This window comes from Thalassophryne amazonica, chromosome 22 (assembly GCF_902500255.1).
Source record: "Thalassophryne amazonica chromosome 22, fThaAma1.1, whole genome shotgun sequence".
NCBI lineage: Eukaryota > Metazoa > Chordata > Actinopteri > Batrachoidiformes > Batrachoididae > Thalassophryne > Thalassophryne amazonica.
Genome location: NC_047124.1, coordinates 7,133,511 through 7,151,099, shown reverse-complemented (window position 1 = coordinate 7,151,099; position 17,589 = coordinate 7,133,511). Strand labels below are relative to the sequence as shown.

Sequence of the window (17,589 nt, the reverse complement as noted above, 5' to 3'; positions counted from 1 at the left end):
GGCACACACACACACACACACACACACACACACACACACACACACACACACACACACACACACACACACACACACACACAAATGGATGTATCATCCCATTGAGGTTTATCACCTGTTAGAACATTAAATTTAAAAACAGTTTGTTGCACCTCTCCTCACACCCTGTTTTTTTTGGCTATTCTTTACCAATTGCCTGCTGATTAAAGTAAAACTTTCCAGGAGATGTAAAAGTTCTGTTTGTGTTTGGAGCAGCTGTGCAGGTCCGGGCTCTGAAGAGGAGGCCGGCGGGAGCAGCAGAAAACGTCACGGCCGTCACGGCAGGGATGGTGGAGCTACAGCCCCAGGAGGTCCGGAGAAGAGGTTGGAGGAGATGGAGAAGGTATTTTGATTCATTATTCACATTTCAGCAACAGTTAAAGCCTCAAAAATTCAGTGCGGTGGACAGATTTGGTGTGCTCTCAGAGGCCATTAAAAGTGAATGCTTCACCTCAGGGAGCTCTGGAGAATGGCAGAAATTTGCACAGAAATCAAACCCAGAATTGGAAGTCTCATAATAACATATTTCCTTGACTAGTGGAGGAAACAATGAAAAAAAATCATTCAAATGATTATGAAACGCCAACATGGCCACCACACAAACATTTTATATGGTGTAATAAACTACTAATAGTTGGTATTAAAACTGGACAAAAATACAAAGGATCCACTTTCATTATAACATAATATGATTTTTCTTCCTTCATTGTTACAATATAATACAGTAAATTTAGTGAATGGAAAAATATGATCACACTTCAGTTTCTGCCATTTGTACAATCACTGACTAGTTACATACAAACCTAAGAAGGTTATAATGGACAACGTCTCTTTTCAGGATGCTAAAAGCATAAATCGAAACTAATGATTAAAATATGTTTAATTCAAGAGATATGTCAAATTCTGTAGGCAGCCATCTTGGATTTTTTTTTTTTTTTTGGGTTCTTCGGTTAGTTTTGAAGAGTAGCCCAGTATGAATGTTCTTTATGCCTTTATCATCATTTGAATGATTATCCTCGAAATCAGCAGGTAGCTGCTCTATACGAGTATTAGATGGTCCTGATTATAAGATATATAGTAACAGATGTGCAGAAGAGCTGTCTGGAGAACTCTAAATAATATTAAATTCTGATTTATGTTGTTTGTGAATGTTTTAGTGATGTCCAAAAATGATTGTGGTGTTAAAATGCAGAGAAGCAATATTTGGCACTATGCGTGTAACATGACTTCAGACATGGAGCCAAATACAAAAGTATTTGTATTTGAAAATACTTAAATATATTTTTCGGAGTATTTGTATTTTCTGATTTTGAATTCAAAGTATTTATATTTCAAATACATCGCCGATCCCAAGTATTTCCAAATACTTTTACAAATACTTTTCAAATTTGGGAATCTCTGTGACACCGTGTTGACACACCAGATATGACATTTTATTATTGTTTTGTGATATGGTGGATACAAAAGGATGCAATATTGATGGAAACAGAATATATATTGTGATAGTTTGATTATTGCCTATGATATTATAATAGTGAATTTGTGATAAAACATTCAATCCTTTACTTATCAGTAGTATTTGGTCATGCTATTTTCACAATAAATTGTCACCAGTTTATCAGTTTTTGTGTTGATTTGTTGTTTATAGTTCATAGAAAGTATTTGTATTTGAAATACTCAAAATATAAAGGAATTGTATTTGAAAAAGTACAAAGTATTTGTATTTGGAATTTGAAAATATAAAGTATTTGTATTTGAAAAAGTACAAAGTATTTGTATTTGGAATTCAAAAATCTAAAGTATTTGTATTTAAATACAATGCAAAGTATTTGACCCCATCTGCATGACTTTTGCTTGTTCTACACTTTTCACGGGTCTCTGCTGCCACCTAGTGTTGAGGATGTATGTAAAGTAAATGTCTAATCTGCAGTTATAAGACGACCTCGTATTTAAAAGATGTATTTCCAGAAGGAAATTAAATAATTTAAAACGTCGTATATCCAGGTACGATGCAGGATTCAGTTCATTCGACACAGATGAAAACATAATCACCTTTTTAATAGACCTTCCACAGAGATGCTCAGTGATTATTACCTACAGTGATACAGGCTGGGTGGGGGCGCAAAATGTTTTTGGACGCCCGTTCCAACTTCACATCTCTTTTCTTCCAAATGACATCAGCAAAGAGCAAATGAGTGTCTGTGTGTCAGGCATGGAGAGAAAAATCACACGTGAAACTAATCGTACGTGATTTTGTTCTCTGGAAATAATCCGATAAACCACTTGGACCAAAGACGGAGATGAGTGTCAGGAGTTTTTCCTCCACTGATTCTCTGGCTGTCAGCCAACGCTGAGCTGATCCCAAACGCGCCGCAGCGCTCCGCAATCACACAGGAAGCACTCGCTTCATGATTGACATCTGCCGTCACTTCCCAAATCTATCAACTCCTCAACGATTTCAGACGTTTGACAGGATTCATCACAAGGTTTTCAGAAACCCTTGAAGCTTCTGTCGTTTTGATCTTTTTTAATCCACTTTAGGTTCCTTGAGCGACTATCACAGTTCTGATTGTGCGAGTTTGAAGCCGCGTCTCAGCGGTGGAGGAAATTCTGGGTGTTGTTGAAGAGATGACCTTTTCCAGGGGAGATACACCGGTTCCTCCTCCACCCAGTCCTATCAGACACTCGGCCCCCTCAACGTCACTGCCGTCCAAACCGCAGCCTCAAATGACACCTGGTTGTCTTTTGAAAAGTTGGTTTTAAAGTAAATACGACTGTGACCTGACTAACGTCTGCAGATTGAGAGGCTCGATTTGGAAATAACACCTAGTGTCTGATGAAGGAACGTCTTTGACGCAGGATTGTTGGTTTAACTCTGCCGTCGTCACCGCTCATGTCGGCTTCAGGCTGCGGCCGATCCACTAAAAACGCACAGACGTGCTGCCGTAAAAGTTGGACTTCATGTTGTGAAGGGTTAGGGTTGCGTTCAGTGTGTGAGGGGGCAACGAGAGCGATGATGGTTCTGGAATCTGCACGTCTGTCTTCAATAAACAGGACAGCTGCAAAATCGTGGAAGCTACATGATGCCCTCTGCCTCCTGCTGTACCTGCTGGACTGGTTTCCATGGAAACAATTTCATGCTTATCTGTGAGAGAAAGTGAAACCTGAAAGTGAAAATTTGGGCCTCGTCATCCTCTTCAGATTGACGGGGAAAAAAGAGACAATAATTAAAGAGTCTGGCAAAATGATTTCTGAGATCAAAATATAAATATTTATCGTGTTTTTCCTTTTAGCAAATAATTTATTTTCGTATTTTTAATTACTTTCATTTATTAAACAATTTCAGGATAATTGTAGGTTTTATACTCTGATGATAATAACAGTCAATTATCTTGCATCTATGCACTGCATCTTTCAAATACCTATTTTATCGTAAAATATAGAAATATTTACATGTACAAATGATTTTATAGATGAAATGAAGGACTAAAAGGATATAAGAATATAAAGTTTGCAACAAAAATGGCAAGAAACTTGAAATACTTGCATTTTTATAGTTAGTGTTTAAAAAGTGAGGCGTTAGGTCTAGACAGGTGGTGCAGTTTTTTTAATTTATGCGCTTTTACAGCTGAAAGACCGTGCTGTATTTTTTACATTTTTTATTTATTTGTAATTTTTTTTTTGTGCACTAGGGGTTCCACTGTGCCGATCTCGAACGGGTTTCCCTGATTGATGGTGGATCCTTTTCTGCTTGAACTTTTAGACTCGGATCAGACAGTTGAACACAAATTACATTCAGTTCAACGGTCAAACACGCGGCCATGTGACCAGCTAGACATCAGTTTGATTTGCATTTTTCTGATGTTTGCTGTTTAGACTTGAAATTTACTGTTTCTTGTGCACACTTCCTGCTCTGTTGTCATATTATCCTCCAGCATTTCATGCTTGTGGCGCGTGTGTCTGTGTGTCTGTGTGTGGTTCCAGGAACTGGCCAAGGAGCGTCAGGAGAACGCTCGGCTGCTGAAGATCCAACAGGACAAAGACGACATCATCGGGAAGCTGAAGGAAGAAATCGACTTGCTGAACAGAGTGAGTCCAGTCTGCGGAATCGTCCGCAGTAGTTTCTGAAATTCTCCGAGCTCCGTTGTGTGTTTTTAAGTGTGGGTGGCTTGTGGGCGACGTAAATCATCATCTGGCATTTGAGTGAAGTTGTGCGTAAGAGGTGATGATTTTCTTGCAATCCATTATGACATGGAAATTGCCACAGGTTTATTTATGGACTTCTACATGTTTTAATTCAGATATGAGAAGCAAATATTCACTCAAATCTTCAGCAGTTTAATGGAAAGTAAGAAAGACTCAAATGGTAACAGAGGAGACCACAGCGGGTGACGCTTATCTGGTTGATGTTTTGTTTTTGTCATTGTGTCTGGATGTCCGTCCTGACACAACCCTACCCGTTTATCCGGGCTGTGGACCAGCACTAAGTGTGGTGAGTCTAAGTCAGAGAGGCGAGCTTGAGGAGGTTTGGGTATGTGTGCAGGACAGGTGCAGGGTAAATGCAGAGAAGGATGCTGAGGATGGAGCCAAAAGGTAGGAGGAGAAGAGGGAGGATGCAGAGGAGATTTGTGGATATGCTGAGGGAGGACACTCAGGTTGGATGGTGGGACAGGAGAAGACTCAGAGAACAGGGCGACGATGGAGGCAGATGATTCGTTGAGGCGGCACTTAAACTGCAGTCATAGTAAAACTGCAGTTTTACGTTTTTCAAAAAGTAGGCTGTGTTTCTAGTTGATTTCCAAAGCCCCTGGGACCCTTCTTTAAGAACACAAGCATAAAAGGGCAGTGACATGGTACCTAAACCCAAGAGTGACCTCGGCAAGTCCAAAGACGCTTATCCAGGAAATAATGGCATGTGGATGTCAAAGGGTGACGGAATTAAATCCACACCAATTTGGCAGCATGTTGGCCATCATGGAGGCGGCTCCATGTTACTATTTCTGGCTAAAATTGTATAAAGTTGACTTGGACACACCCCAATAAGCTGTGGATCATCAAGCGGGGACGCCATGGTTCCCATGTGGCTTGGAAACACTTTGGTATCGTGTGGAGGAGCCGGAGATTGTGACAGAGCAGTGGAATATCTCAGTAACTTTACCTAAACTGCTGCCTGAGGGTCCCAACTTTGAATAAATGCTGTAAAATGGGTCGATAACAACAGCTCCCTTAGGTTTTCACACTTTCGTCTGGAAAACACCTATTAACTGAAGTAGCACTACGGCGCTTGTGCTGGTTGGCTGTGAATTTGTACCCGGTGCCCACTGTGTCACACTCAGCGTGACAACGCCATAAACCAAGCCACTCACCACTCAAGTGGAACCTCGCCGTCTTCAGATAATCAGTTTGTTTTTGTAAAATGGCCTCTGGAAGAGATTACATTCGTCTAAAATTCAGCAGAAAGCCGGCCTTCTACGGGTGGAATGCTTTTCATTTCCACTGTGAGCTGCAGTTTATGGATTTTTGCCTTGATTTATTTTAAATTAATCCACGGCCACCGTGGTTATCCAGAGGGTTTTAACGTGCTTTAGTTTATTTAGGATGGTTACAAATCTTCTTTTTTGGGGGGAACTGTTTAAAAAATGTATTTTTTGTTTTAATCATTTTTATTTCAAACACAACCTCAAATATAAAAATCAAAAATTTTAACCATGTTATTATTTTTCTTTTCAACTCTATGAGTCTATGTTCATTGTGTCAAAACAAAAACAGTAATGTGGAGCTGAAACTATGATTTTGGTTGCTGGAACAATTATGCAGGATGTTTGGGCACTGCTGGAATGACTCTGTGTCAGACATGGGCCAAGCAGCTTTTTGGTACCACTTTAAATCCAGCCTCAATATAATGTTGCCTACACAAAAATGTGTGGTAGCCCGATAGGGGTCCATGATGCATTAAATTTAAAAATCCTCCAGTTATATTGAAAACTATACCACATTACTTGTCTGATCATAAACATACTAAAAAGGTATAGTTTTGAGCTATCTATGACTGAATGTTATGGAGTTATGGGGCAAAAACAAACATTTGCTCAAATTTGGGTAAAAAGTGATGCAAATTAATGGTTGAGTTAATATGCTTTTGAAAAAAAAAAGAATAGTTTTCACCATCTCTTATGATTAGTTATCAAGTTACAGAGTAAAATATGTCAGAATCCAATACCTGACATAACGTGAACATCTATGTGGTGTCCTTTCAGGTTGCATTCTTCTTAACTGATCCAGTTAGTTAAATCGGCTTTTCTTTCATCAGATAAGCTTTTTCTTTATTTGCACGCAGATAAAAGAGGTGAGACTAATCTGCAAGTCTGTGTAATCACAGATTTATTCACCCGTTCCCCATTACAGAGTGGGAAGTCTTAGTCACGACCCTGAAGATAAGCGCTGCTGCGTTATAATTGTCAAAAATGATCATCAAGGCAGACGATGTTCTTTCAAAGGCTTTTAATAGAATGTGTTTGGCTCGGAGCATTTCACCCGGAGGTGACCCTTTCTATCGGGCCCCATCTGTGTTTTTAAGTTTGCTTTGACCTCGTGAATCCGGGTGCTCTGAACCCTGTGATCCTGCGGCTGCCACTCGCTGCCTCTGAGTGTATTTTCTGGGTCACACAGGCTGGTGGCAAAATGCAGCACTGATTTTTGGCATCTCTGAAGGGAAATGCAGCTGGAGAGGATGGATCAGAAAGACTTTCTGATCCAGCATTCTGAAGAAAAAAAAAAAAACAGTAGCCAGCTCTCCCCTGTGAAGGCAATCAAACCCAAACACACGACGGCATCAGCTAGTGGAGTTCCAGTCACGAATGTGTCCTTGTTATTACTGCGAGGGTTTAGATTTGACAGAACATCCAACGCGACCCTTCTGCGAGGGATCAGGAATGCAGGAGGCGGCAGATAGCATCATATGAACGGGAAGCTCTTCATAAAACCAGAGTTCACGTAAGGACGTTCACTGTGGTGATATCCATCAGAAATGCCCCTTGGAGACGCTCCCTGCAAGGCCTGATGGGAAAGCAGGAGATAAGCGTTGATCCAGTGTGGCATCTCTGCAGAGGAGGACGGAACCGTCAGAGAGGAAGGAATGATTAAACGGAACTGCTGGAGTGTTATGTTCCTCAACAAACCGGAACTTGGACACCAACTCCGAGTGAATCAGATGTTGGTGGGTGTGCGTGTGTGTGTGTGTTCACTTTACCTCGCAGACCAGCAGTTCAACCCGAGTCGTTCCTCTTGTTTCTGCTCTTTCGCAGGACCTTGACGACATTGAAGATGAAAATGAGCAACTTAAACAGGAGAACAAGACTCTGTTGAAAGTGGTGGGTCAGCTGACTAGGTAGAGCCGCTGCGCCGCCACAGCCCCCATCAGGAATAACCAATCATCCCCCAGTTCAAGGAGCCTCTTCCTGTGCCCGCGCCTCGTCTCCTGCCGTGGGTCAAGTTCATCATCATGGTGGTTTTTTTAATGTGTTTTTTTTTTTTTTTTTGCCTTTAACCTTAAATTGATCCCTGAGGAGCAGCGAACTTCGGGGCTGAAACGTCTCCTGTCCTGTGGAGCATCTCGTCATATTTAATGTAAATTTGTTGTAAATAAGTCACTCAAATTATTTTTTTTGATGAAGTCTTATGAGGAAAAAAAGTGTAATATTGAATGTATGTGTCGCACAAACATGCACAGAACAGATGGATGAAAATTGTGCGTTGCCGTGATGTCAGCGGAGGTTCCACAGTGATCTTTGATGATGGTCTCGTCCTCGGGCGTTAACACAGCCACGCTTTTGACATTTTGCCATTAAATGAATATCGATGTTGCGGGGGGTGGGGGGGATGGACATGAGTCAGCAGCAGCAACACCCAGGTTGGATCTGACTGACAAAAACGCTACAAATTCATCGAGTCGATATGTAAGAAAAATTTGGAAATTAATCATATGTACATTACTTCTAAAGTGGACGCACAAGACAATAACAAAAGGATCGCAATGATGACAAAGTTGGAAATGTATCCGTCAGTAAACTCACTCGGGGTGATTTGTTCCACTGCTGTTTGTGGACCTTCAAAAGCAGCATAAAGACAAAATCCTCTATCTTCTATTGGCAGTTTCCCCCAAACCCAGATGTCATTTTTATTCTCTTTCGTGATGATGACACTGCCTGTGCTCATGTGGTCAAGTGCAGAGCTGGCGCATACAGACTGTACATCACACAAAAGCGTTAGTGCCTCGGACCAAGACAAAACTCCAGCTCTGTGTGTGTCTTTAAAGAGCGCAACATTCAAACGCACCTTACATCAGCGGGTTCACAGCACACCTACACCCTGCTTGTCTGCACGTATCAGTACAAGCTGTCTGTAAAGATGAGTGTGATGTCGTATTATGGCCACTGTAGGGTGAAAAAAATGTAGCAGGAGGAGAAATGACACCACCCTGCACATAGTGCATTTTATGAGATGTGCTGTCTTTGTCGCCGTATCTCTCTCATGCAAATACACACAAAACATGTACTGCTCATGTGACACAATATGATAATATTAGCATGAAGCCATGTTCAAAGCCGCAGCATCTCACTAATGTGCACATTTGGCACCCCCCCCCCCCATAGTAGATATAAAATTATGCAATGAAAAAAAATTGAAAATAACCATTAAACAAAATAAACACTCATAGAAAAGCACAAAAACTCACTGTGCTGCTTCTCTGCTTCACCTCAGGGAGCTTTGGTGGCCTCTGTGCACTCTGACTTGGTGACACTGCTCTGTTAACTCAGCATAGAGCCTTCCACTTTTATCCCCTTCTCGGACGATACATCGGGTATCGTGATAATCATATCTTGGGGCCGATATCAAATCGTTTTGTTTTTTAAATAAGTATCACGATACTACAAAAATCAGCTGCTGCATGGAATAAATGTTTTTTTGCAGAGGATTTGTAACTAGTTCATAAGATATACAAATAGGAAATGTATAACATTGAGGATTATGATTTAGACTTCAGAATAATTAGTTACTTTAAAGTTAAACATTCCCCACAGATGGCTTTCAGCATAATTAGTGTGAACAGCAATGTAATTATGTGTCATGGCGCTTGTATATTGTTGCGTCCCTATTTGTTACCCAGTTTAAAAGGAAGGACTGATGTCAGTCTAATTACCTGATATACACACCCATACTTAACAAAAACCATAAATCCAACCCCTTTGTGCGCATTGTTCACCTTTGCGCTGATATTTCCCACCGCTTAATTAGCAGTGCACACTTGGACACGCCCCCTACTTTTTTTTTTTCAGCCACTGTGAAGGTAGACTCCAAAATGCTTTTACCTTCACGATAGCTACAAAATACAATGTCTAGTCCCCCGGGCAAAATGTCAGAAACGTCTACGTGGACGCCTGAGGACACGATTGTTAACACAAAAATGCTTATCAGCCAAAGTGGACATGGTGCCTTTTTGGTGGGGGGGGGGGGCATTTCTTTACCAGTGATATCAGTTTAAAGCCTGGTGCTTTATTAATTAACATTAGTACCAGATGTCGTTAAAGTATCTGTAAATTTTGGTGCATTTAAATCCCATTGGTCATCTGTATGTTAAATTCTTACAGTATAAATAATAAAACTTTTGCACATTTCAGCTTATCATGCTTGTCGATGATGAAACGTGGATTTTTTTTTTTTTTTTTTTTTTGCGGATTTTGCATCCTGTAATTCAGGTGTTTGCAGCTTGCTGCTGTTTTATTTTCCATACCCGCCTTTAGATCTGTCGAGCACACTGAGCGGTTTCAGAAACACGCTTCCAGAACGTACATATAGTAGCAGGTAAAGGTAAGCCGCGGCAGGAAGCGCGGCCCCATCTCGTTTCATTACGTTATGCATGTACAGAAGATTAAAGTCATTTAATAAAAGTTTGATTATCTCTCTCCTCAGTCGACTCGCTTGTGTTCATTACGACTAATTTGATGTGATGATACCACGCCGCTCAGTCGGTAATGCAATGTGACGGCGGCAGAGGGATCAGTTCCTCAATGCACACGCACGCACGTGCACGGCCGTGATTATTCAACATGCCAATCACCAACCTGACTACATTAAGGTCCTGTCTGCCCGCATCCCTCTATTACACTGTTATAAGCGCTAAATCCCCTCACCTAGTAACTGAGTGGGGAGGCCTGGAAAGGAGAACCATATCATGACTAACGGCAACTAAATTTGAAAATAATGACCTCTTTCAGGCGATGGAAAGTGGCGTAGGCTTTGCCTGTAATCCCTATTAGCATTTTAATGGAAATTTGTAGGGTTTGTTGGGAGTAGATGCAGAGGGCAAAGACGATTCACACTCCCTCTTTCAGTTTGTCAGGATAAGATACTCGTACCGGCGCCACCACACTCTCAAAACTTCAGGCAATATCAACGTCTTTTGGGAATGAAGACATGATTGACTACGTGACATTTATTTTTAGTTAAAGTCCTCAGTTAGGTGGTGGTTCCCAGTCATGCCAAGTCACTTCATCTGCATTGTCTCGTTCCATCCAACTGTGCGCATGGGTACCAGCCGCGACTGGGAAGTAACCTACACCCGATCCAATAGGCCTTATCCACCAATAAGCCCTCCATCTCCAATCCAGGGACTGGGGAGGTGATAGTCAACTCTAGAGGGCTTGAGATCAGAAGATCCTCAGTTCAATTTCCATTTCAGTCAGATTGGAAAGTCAATAAGGTCTCCTCAATTCAACTCCAAGTTGCTCGGAGCAGCATCCATGGTTGCGCTCTGACGTTGGTAGGTGAGGTGACCGTGTGATTGGGCGAGTGTGAGGCAGTAACGTGAAGTCATTTGAGCGTCTGCTTCAAATGGAAAATTGCTATAGAAATCTAGTCCATTTCCAATTTCACCAATGGGCCCAGGGTCCATTTGTAGAACTTGGTCCTTCCAGTTAGAGGTCTTGAAATGTTCTGCATGAAAGCCTCATTGCATTTCCCACATTGCCACATTTTGAGATAGCAACCGAACGCCTGATTGCTGTATAGTTGGCATCACGGATAATGTCACCGACTTCTCTTGTCAGTAAGAAAAGTAAGTAAGTTGTCAACATGTAAAGTCTAGTTTTACTTCCATGCTGGTGGACTTTTCTCACCTGACATTTGGTGACGTTCTACATTGCCACTGTGGGGCGCACTGTCAAAAAATAACATTAAAATAAAGGTCACAAGATAATATGTCATGGAGGTAAGAAATGCAACGAGTTCTATTTGTTATAGGTGTCAGACGCTGCATCTGCAACACCTTAATAACTTGAAAAAACTGGCAAGTGCTCAAGCGATGATGACAGGTCTGAATCGCAACACCATAATTAACCACCTTGGGGGCTGTTTCCAGCCCGCTGGCCTCCAGTTTGTGACCCCTCAATTCAAAAGCAGTACCCTTATATTCTGCTGAATATATGGCAGTACCCGGACCATGTACTCAGTCTGGTTTATTTAATATATAAGGTTCATGAGGTCCAAACTCTGCAATAGTGTGAACAGAGATGAGAAGCAGGTCTTATCTTGTTCTCCAAGAAACTATTTCACGATCGGCTGTTTAATGCCCTCGGTTCTCCGACCAATCTCCTCAATCCGCCGGCTCCCCCGCTGTTAGCAGGTACTCATCCACGCAGCAGGTCAGGGGGTCAGGATGCAAGAAGCAGAGGGAAGGGATTGATGGAAAGATACGAGGCAGGTTTCTGCAATTTTCCTCCACTCGTGTTGCTTCTGTTCCGTTTCGTGGCGAACCAGCAGCTGGAGGAGGTCTTGCTCTGTAAGCAGCTTTTACACCTCATTATCTCAAAGCTAAAGAGAGACGAGGTGACGCTTTGATGCCCAAACTCAAATTAAAGTCTTTGGCTTTTGACTATGACCTGTTGTCTGGCTGCAAAGCCTCGATGTCTCACCATCACATTGGTGAGATTTCTCCAACGCCGCCATGACGGTGCTTTTAGACGGCGTGCTGCGGCGCCACGTCGGTGCTTGAACTGCAAAAGCAGACATGAGCCTTCTCGCCTGCACTCACCTCCACACCTCAGACCGCATGGGGAGCTGCCCTTTGCCGAAGGTCCCCGTAAAAGTCAACGGGAAGCCAATGGCTCACAAACAGAGAGAATTTCAGTGATGGCGGAGCAGAGGTGTGACATTTGATAAATGGCATCATTTCACTGATTGGGCTACGGGTGGTGACAAAGCTTTTAACCGATTTGTGTGTGTTTTTTTTTTTTTTTATCTTAGCACTGGAATTTTTGTGATAATATCAGACACAGAGGTCTTCCTGTAAGAGACGGAACGTACTGGAATTGACCTGATTCTGTCAGCAGGATGTCGCCGCGTGACGCTCAGTTTTTGGCTGATTGAAGACGAGGTGTTTACTGACGAACTGGATCATCACTTTAAAATACCACATTCCTGGATAAAAATGAGATGTTATAAAAATTTGTAGATTAACAAGCTATTTTTGCCTTTTTATTGATTTCTCTTATTACATTTTGACAAGTTGTTGCTTTATCCTGCAGCGGTCATCAAATTCATATATGTATTTTTTTTTTTTTTTTTTAATTCCATCTTTTATCACTGTATAACTATTATAATCACAATAAAAAAAATTTTAATGGAAAAACACACCCCATATTCTGCTTCATCTATTCAGCTAAATTGATTTTAGTCTTTTGTTTTGCAGGTTTAAACTCATCTTTATTCATTTATTTGTTAACAGTTTGTTGATTAAATCTTGAAGTTCTCACTTATAATTGTTAGTTTTTTTCCCCTGGAGAACAATTACAGACAATAGAGTTTCTCTATTGGCAAAAAACAAAAAAAAAAAAACTGATAGAATATGGAGGCCCTGAAGTGCAAAATAGTGGAAAAATTGAGATATTATCAAATAAAAACATGTAATTCTGTAAAACATTTCACACAACAAAACAACACTTCAGAAAAGACAACGGCATTTCCATTTCAAAATGTATAACAATATACAAAAACAAAACATTAGGAGTGCTGTTATCATTCTTTTTCAGGTGGACATTCGAAAACTGCAAAAATTGGATCGTGCTACAGAATATATTTTCTAAGATGTTGATTTCTTCCTTTTAAAATTAATTTTCAAATTCTTGTTTTCCATGAAGTTGCTGTGATTATAATAAAGTCTTCACTTCTCATAATACATTTCACATTTTATCACTTCGAATGATCTATTGTGTTGTTTTGCACAGTAGTTTTGTTTTTCAACACGTTGTGTTCCGAAAATGTCATCAGTGAAATAATTATTCTTAACTGATGATGTGTTTTCCATTTTGGTCAACCGAGTTTGAGGTTTGCACTTTTGGGCCAATATACTGGGGTTATCCTTATAGCAAAAAAAAAAAAAAAAGGTTGTTTTTGTTCTGATCCGTTCAGAACTGTGCATGCACCCATCAGTGTAATTGGCATGTGGATGCCATGCAGGGTTAATCCAGTTTAAGTACAGTAAACAACCGCAGCACCATGGCAGACCTTTTGGCTTTGTTGTGCACAAACGTGCACACACCATATGGCAAGTGGAAAAGCCTCACAGCAGAGGCACAGGATGACAGACTTGAGTGGTTCGATTCTCCGCTGGGAATTAGTCATCTGCTCCGAAGTTACTCTTCCCATCCGGGGTTTGCCACGGCACGGGATATGGTGTGTATCCCAATCAATCCTTCCCAACTGTCCTGGTCACCCAGTCACATCTGCTGGAGACTCCCTGGCACGTGAAGTTGTCATTGGGTGCAAAATGTTCGAGCTGCAAAAGATGACTGCGGGAAAAACACGACGGTTTTGACCAGCAGAAAGCAAAAAAGGAGCATTAATGCAGAAGAATTTGAAGAAGGTTGCACAGGTTTCTCATCAGTGCATCACTTCGCGTTCACCTCCAGTGGGCTGCAGCATCCCTGCAGGTCGAGCCAGACTGGAACTCAGCAGGCCCTGCGTTTGTAAAAAACTCCAAAGTCTGGTTCTTCAAACTTCCCACTGTTGTTATTTTAAAGTGTGTAGTTACTTTTTTTTAAAAAAGCTTCTTTTTCTGCTGCTTCATCTCCAAAAACGGAGCCTTCTCAAGAATGTGAAATCTCCATCGGCAAAGTGACAGAAAACTAAATCGGGACTGGCGATGGCATAATGCCATCTGCAACCTCACCACTAGATGGCACTACATCCTACACACTGTAGCTTTAAAGCGAGTTGCTTCTGCATCAGATTTTTTGTTTTTTTTATCATCTGTACACACACTTTTTCACATTCTGGTGGATTAAAGGTGAAACACAGCATCATCTGATCTTAACCCTGATTATCTAATCTTATTTGTGAAGGATTTTGTTTATAATTAATTACTCGAGTAATCAGCTTGAAACTTCCCGTCTTTCTATTTTCCTCATTCACTCGTCTGTTTTAATCAGTTGATCCTCCCTGGAGAGAGGGAATGTGTGAACTTGAATCTTGTTGATTCGGAAAATCCTGGCAAAACACACCAGGAAGTGGCCCTCGGGAGTGCCAGTAGCCCTCTTTAGACCGCGCAATGCTGTTACCATGGCAAACGCTGGCCTTTCTTTTTAAAGGACAAATCTCAGACATAAAGGAAAGCCTTTGTGTAGATATGAGTCTGAATCCTACTATCCCTTACTTGTAGTTCTATTCAGCCACCAGAAGATGGCAGTGTAACTCTACAAAAGTTATCATTTACTCCTCGTAGTGAGGACAACTTGCATTTGAACTCAACCTGGCAACCTAGGAAGGTTTTTCTTCTTCTTTTCTTTTTGTATAATGTCTGGAAATTCCCACTTCTTCTTCTTGGACTTATTGGCGAGGTTGATGTATCTGATCCATGCTGGCCTGGACTCCTGACTCCTCGTTTCCATGTAGCATATGGATGTGGTCTATAATATACACATTGTGCCATCTAGTGTTCAAGAAATGTGTTTTATTACAGCGGCCACAAGAAGCTATTTTTTTTTTTTCTGTTTTTCATCATCCAGTAGTGTGGAACAAGAAGTCCTCAATGGTGGATCAAGTGGAGGAGGTGATGGTGGCTGTAAAGACGGATGAAGTGCACAGCAGGTCCTCGGACCCTGATCGTCTGGGATTTCCCAGCCACAACATTCCCACATTAAACCACCAAACACACACAGCGTCACTAGATCGACCCTAGTTGTAGATTTTGTTCCACGTCCACCATCCTGTCTCAGAATCGATCAGAGACAATCCCTCCTTTCCAAAACGAGAGGCGACAAATTTGCCTCTTACCGCTACACAAATAACAAATATTCACAATGTGTTAAAGTCGCGAAACTATTTTCCTTTACTTCTCCAACTACAATTTGAAAGTCAACTGTAAAGCAACTGGACTGAAGATGCTAGCTTGTTAGCCTTCCAAAGCTAGCTTTCCAGACACACAGAAAGCAGCAAAAAGTTTTTTTTCAACACACTTGAGGTAAGTTTCGTACATCGAGCACGCGTCCAAAGTGATGGATGGCTAAATGTAAGTCGAGGCTACGTACTAGAGCCCAACCGATAATCGGCCGGCCGATATCTCCCGATATAAGCCCTTTTCCAAGTACTCACTATCGGCCGAAATTTTGCCCAATAGAACGCGATAATTTCTCATAAACAGAACAGTTACTGAAATGATGTTTGTGTCTGCAATGTAAAATGTCCTTGCCCGTTTGTCCAGTAGATGAAGCTCTGACTACATTCAACTGAGAGCTGCTTACACCCCTGCTTAAATGTGTTTCATCACCGGCCCCCGTAGTTCGCCGTCACACTGCACTGATCGGCTGACAAAAGCATACAAGTAAGTTTATAAGGATGTTGTTTGTATAACTTTGCGATTACATTCACCCACATTACTCCCGTTTCAGTTCAACTCAGTTTGATTAACTCAGTTTATGTAGTAATGTGTCAGATGCGCTTCATTGCGTCAGTCACGCTTTTTATAAGCCCACGTTGTGTAGAACCTATTTCTAGCATGAAAAACTTTTGTTTACTGCTAAGAGGTTGAAACATTCAGCTGATTTATCGGCTATCGCAAATCAGCCGATTTATCGATTATCTGCATTTTTTCATCCAAATATCGTTATCGCCATCGACCTCAAAAAAATCCATATTGGTCGGGCTCTACTACGTACACACATGCTATGTGACTCAGCAATGTTTCCTTAAGTCTTCTTAAGTCTTACGGGAGGTGATGGTCTAGTGGTTAAGTGTTGGGTTTGAGACCAGAAGATCCTCGATTCAAATCCCAGCCTGACTGGAAAATCACTAAGGGCCCTTGGGAAAGGTCCTTAATGCCCTAGTTGTTCCTGGTGTGTAGTGAGGCGCCTTGTATGGCAGCACCCTCACAGTGGGGTGAATGTGAGGCATTATTGTAAAGCACTTTGAGAGTCTGTGCAGATGGAAAAAGCGCTATATAAATGCTGTCCATTACCATTCTCCTTTACACCATCCATCCACCTCACCATGTCCATCCTCACATCCAACCAGGTTCACCAGACCTTCTTCTATATTTTGTCTTTGTCCTGCTCCTTCCATTCTCATTCTGTCCACCAGCTTCATAATTCCTCATGTCCATCTCAGCCTTCCATCACATCCGTCCTCTCCTCCTGCACTCCCTTCGCCGCCATGTCTCCGTGTCCTACATCATTCCTGAGGGGACCATGTGAGGTTCACATCATCCAGCAGCCCGCTGGATGATGTGAACCTGGACCGGACAGTCGAGGAAAATCCTTCCGGTGCCTCCTGGGTTTGCACAAACCGAAGTCTCCCTGTGGTTCTGCAGATGGATTCCACAGATGTCTACACACTCATCCATCCATCTGTCAGGGACATCTTCACTGCAAAAACGGTCAAACAGCCGTCCATCAGCCGTCACCTCTGTTATTTACGGAGTAAGAGGATTTCCAGACGGCTCACAGGTGGTTTGCTCATTCCTTGTGCTTCATCCATATATGCATGATGATGATTTCCCGCCACAGCTCAGCGGGGAAGCGGTTGCTCAGGAAAACACGAACAAATCACATACAGAATATTTACATCCTGCACGGCTGATTAATTAGAGATTTCTGACTGTGCATGGTCAAGTTTTAGGAGTTTGTACATTTTTCCTTGAGTATCACAACTGTATTAAAGAGCACGTATACACCGATTCATCAGCGGTACAGCGAAAATTAACATATTTTGAAATAATTATGAATGCAGAGGTGGAGACAGAAATTTTGGTGGGGTGGGCGGGGTGGTGTGGGGTCATAAATCATTTCAATTGAGCAATCTGCCCAACAAATTCTGCTCATTCATGGAATGACAGCGTAATATTGTCACTGATATTAAAAAAGTTATGATAGTAGTCAGCAACTCTTTGTGATACTAACATAAAATGTCAAATTTCCAAAGTAAAATATTCTTTTATTTGTTTATTTATTTGTAAACCATATCATTCATAATTAATCCAGTGGATTTTGACAGATTGTCCATGAT

The 17,589-nt window shown here is 41.5% G+C and overlaps 1 protein-coding gene across 1 annotated transcript in view; it reads left to right on the top strand.

Moving 5' to 3' along the window:
* pawr (PRKC, apoptosis, WT1, regulator) overlaps nucleotides 1–10,004 on the top strand; it is an 82,920-nt gene extending 72,916 nt beyond the window's left edge. The window contains exons 4-6 of the mRNA XM_034163890.1: nucleotides 253–379; nucleotides 4,021–4,125; nucleotides 7,341–10,004. Coding sequence (XP_034019781.1) covers nucleotides 253–379; nucleotides 4,021–4,125; nucleotides 7,341–7,427 — 319 coding nt within the window. The 3' untranslated portion in view covers nucleotides 7,428–10,004. The remainder of the gene's footprint in view (nucleotides 1–252; nucleotides 380–4,020; nucleotides 4,126–7,340) is intronic.
* Nucleotides 10,005–17,589: the final 7,585 nt, after the last annotated feature.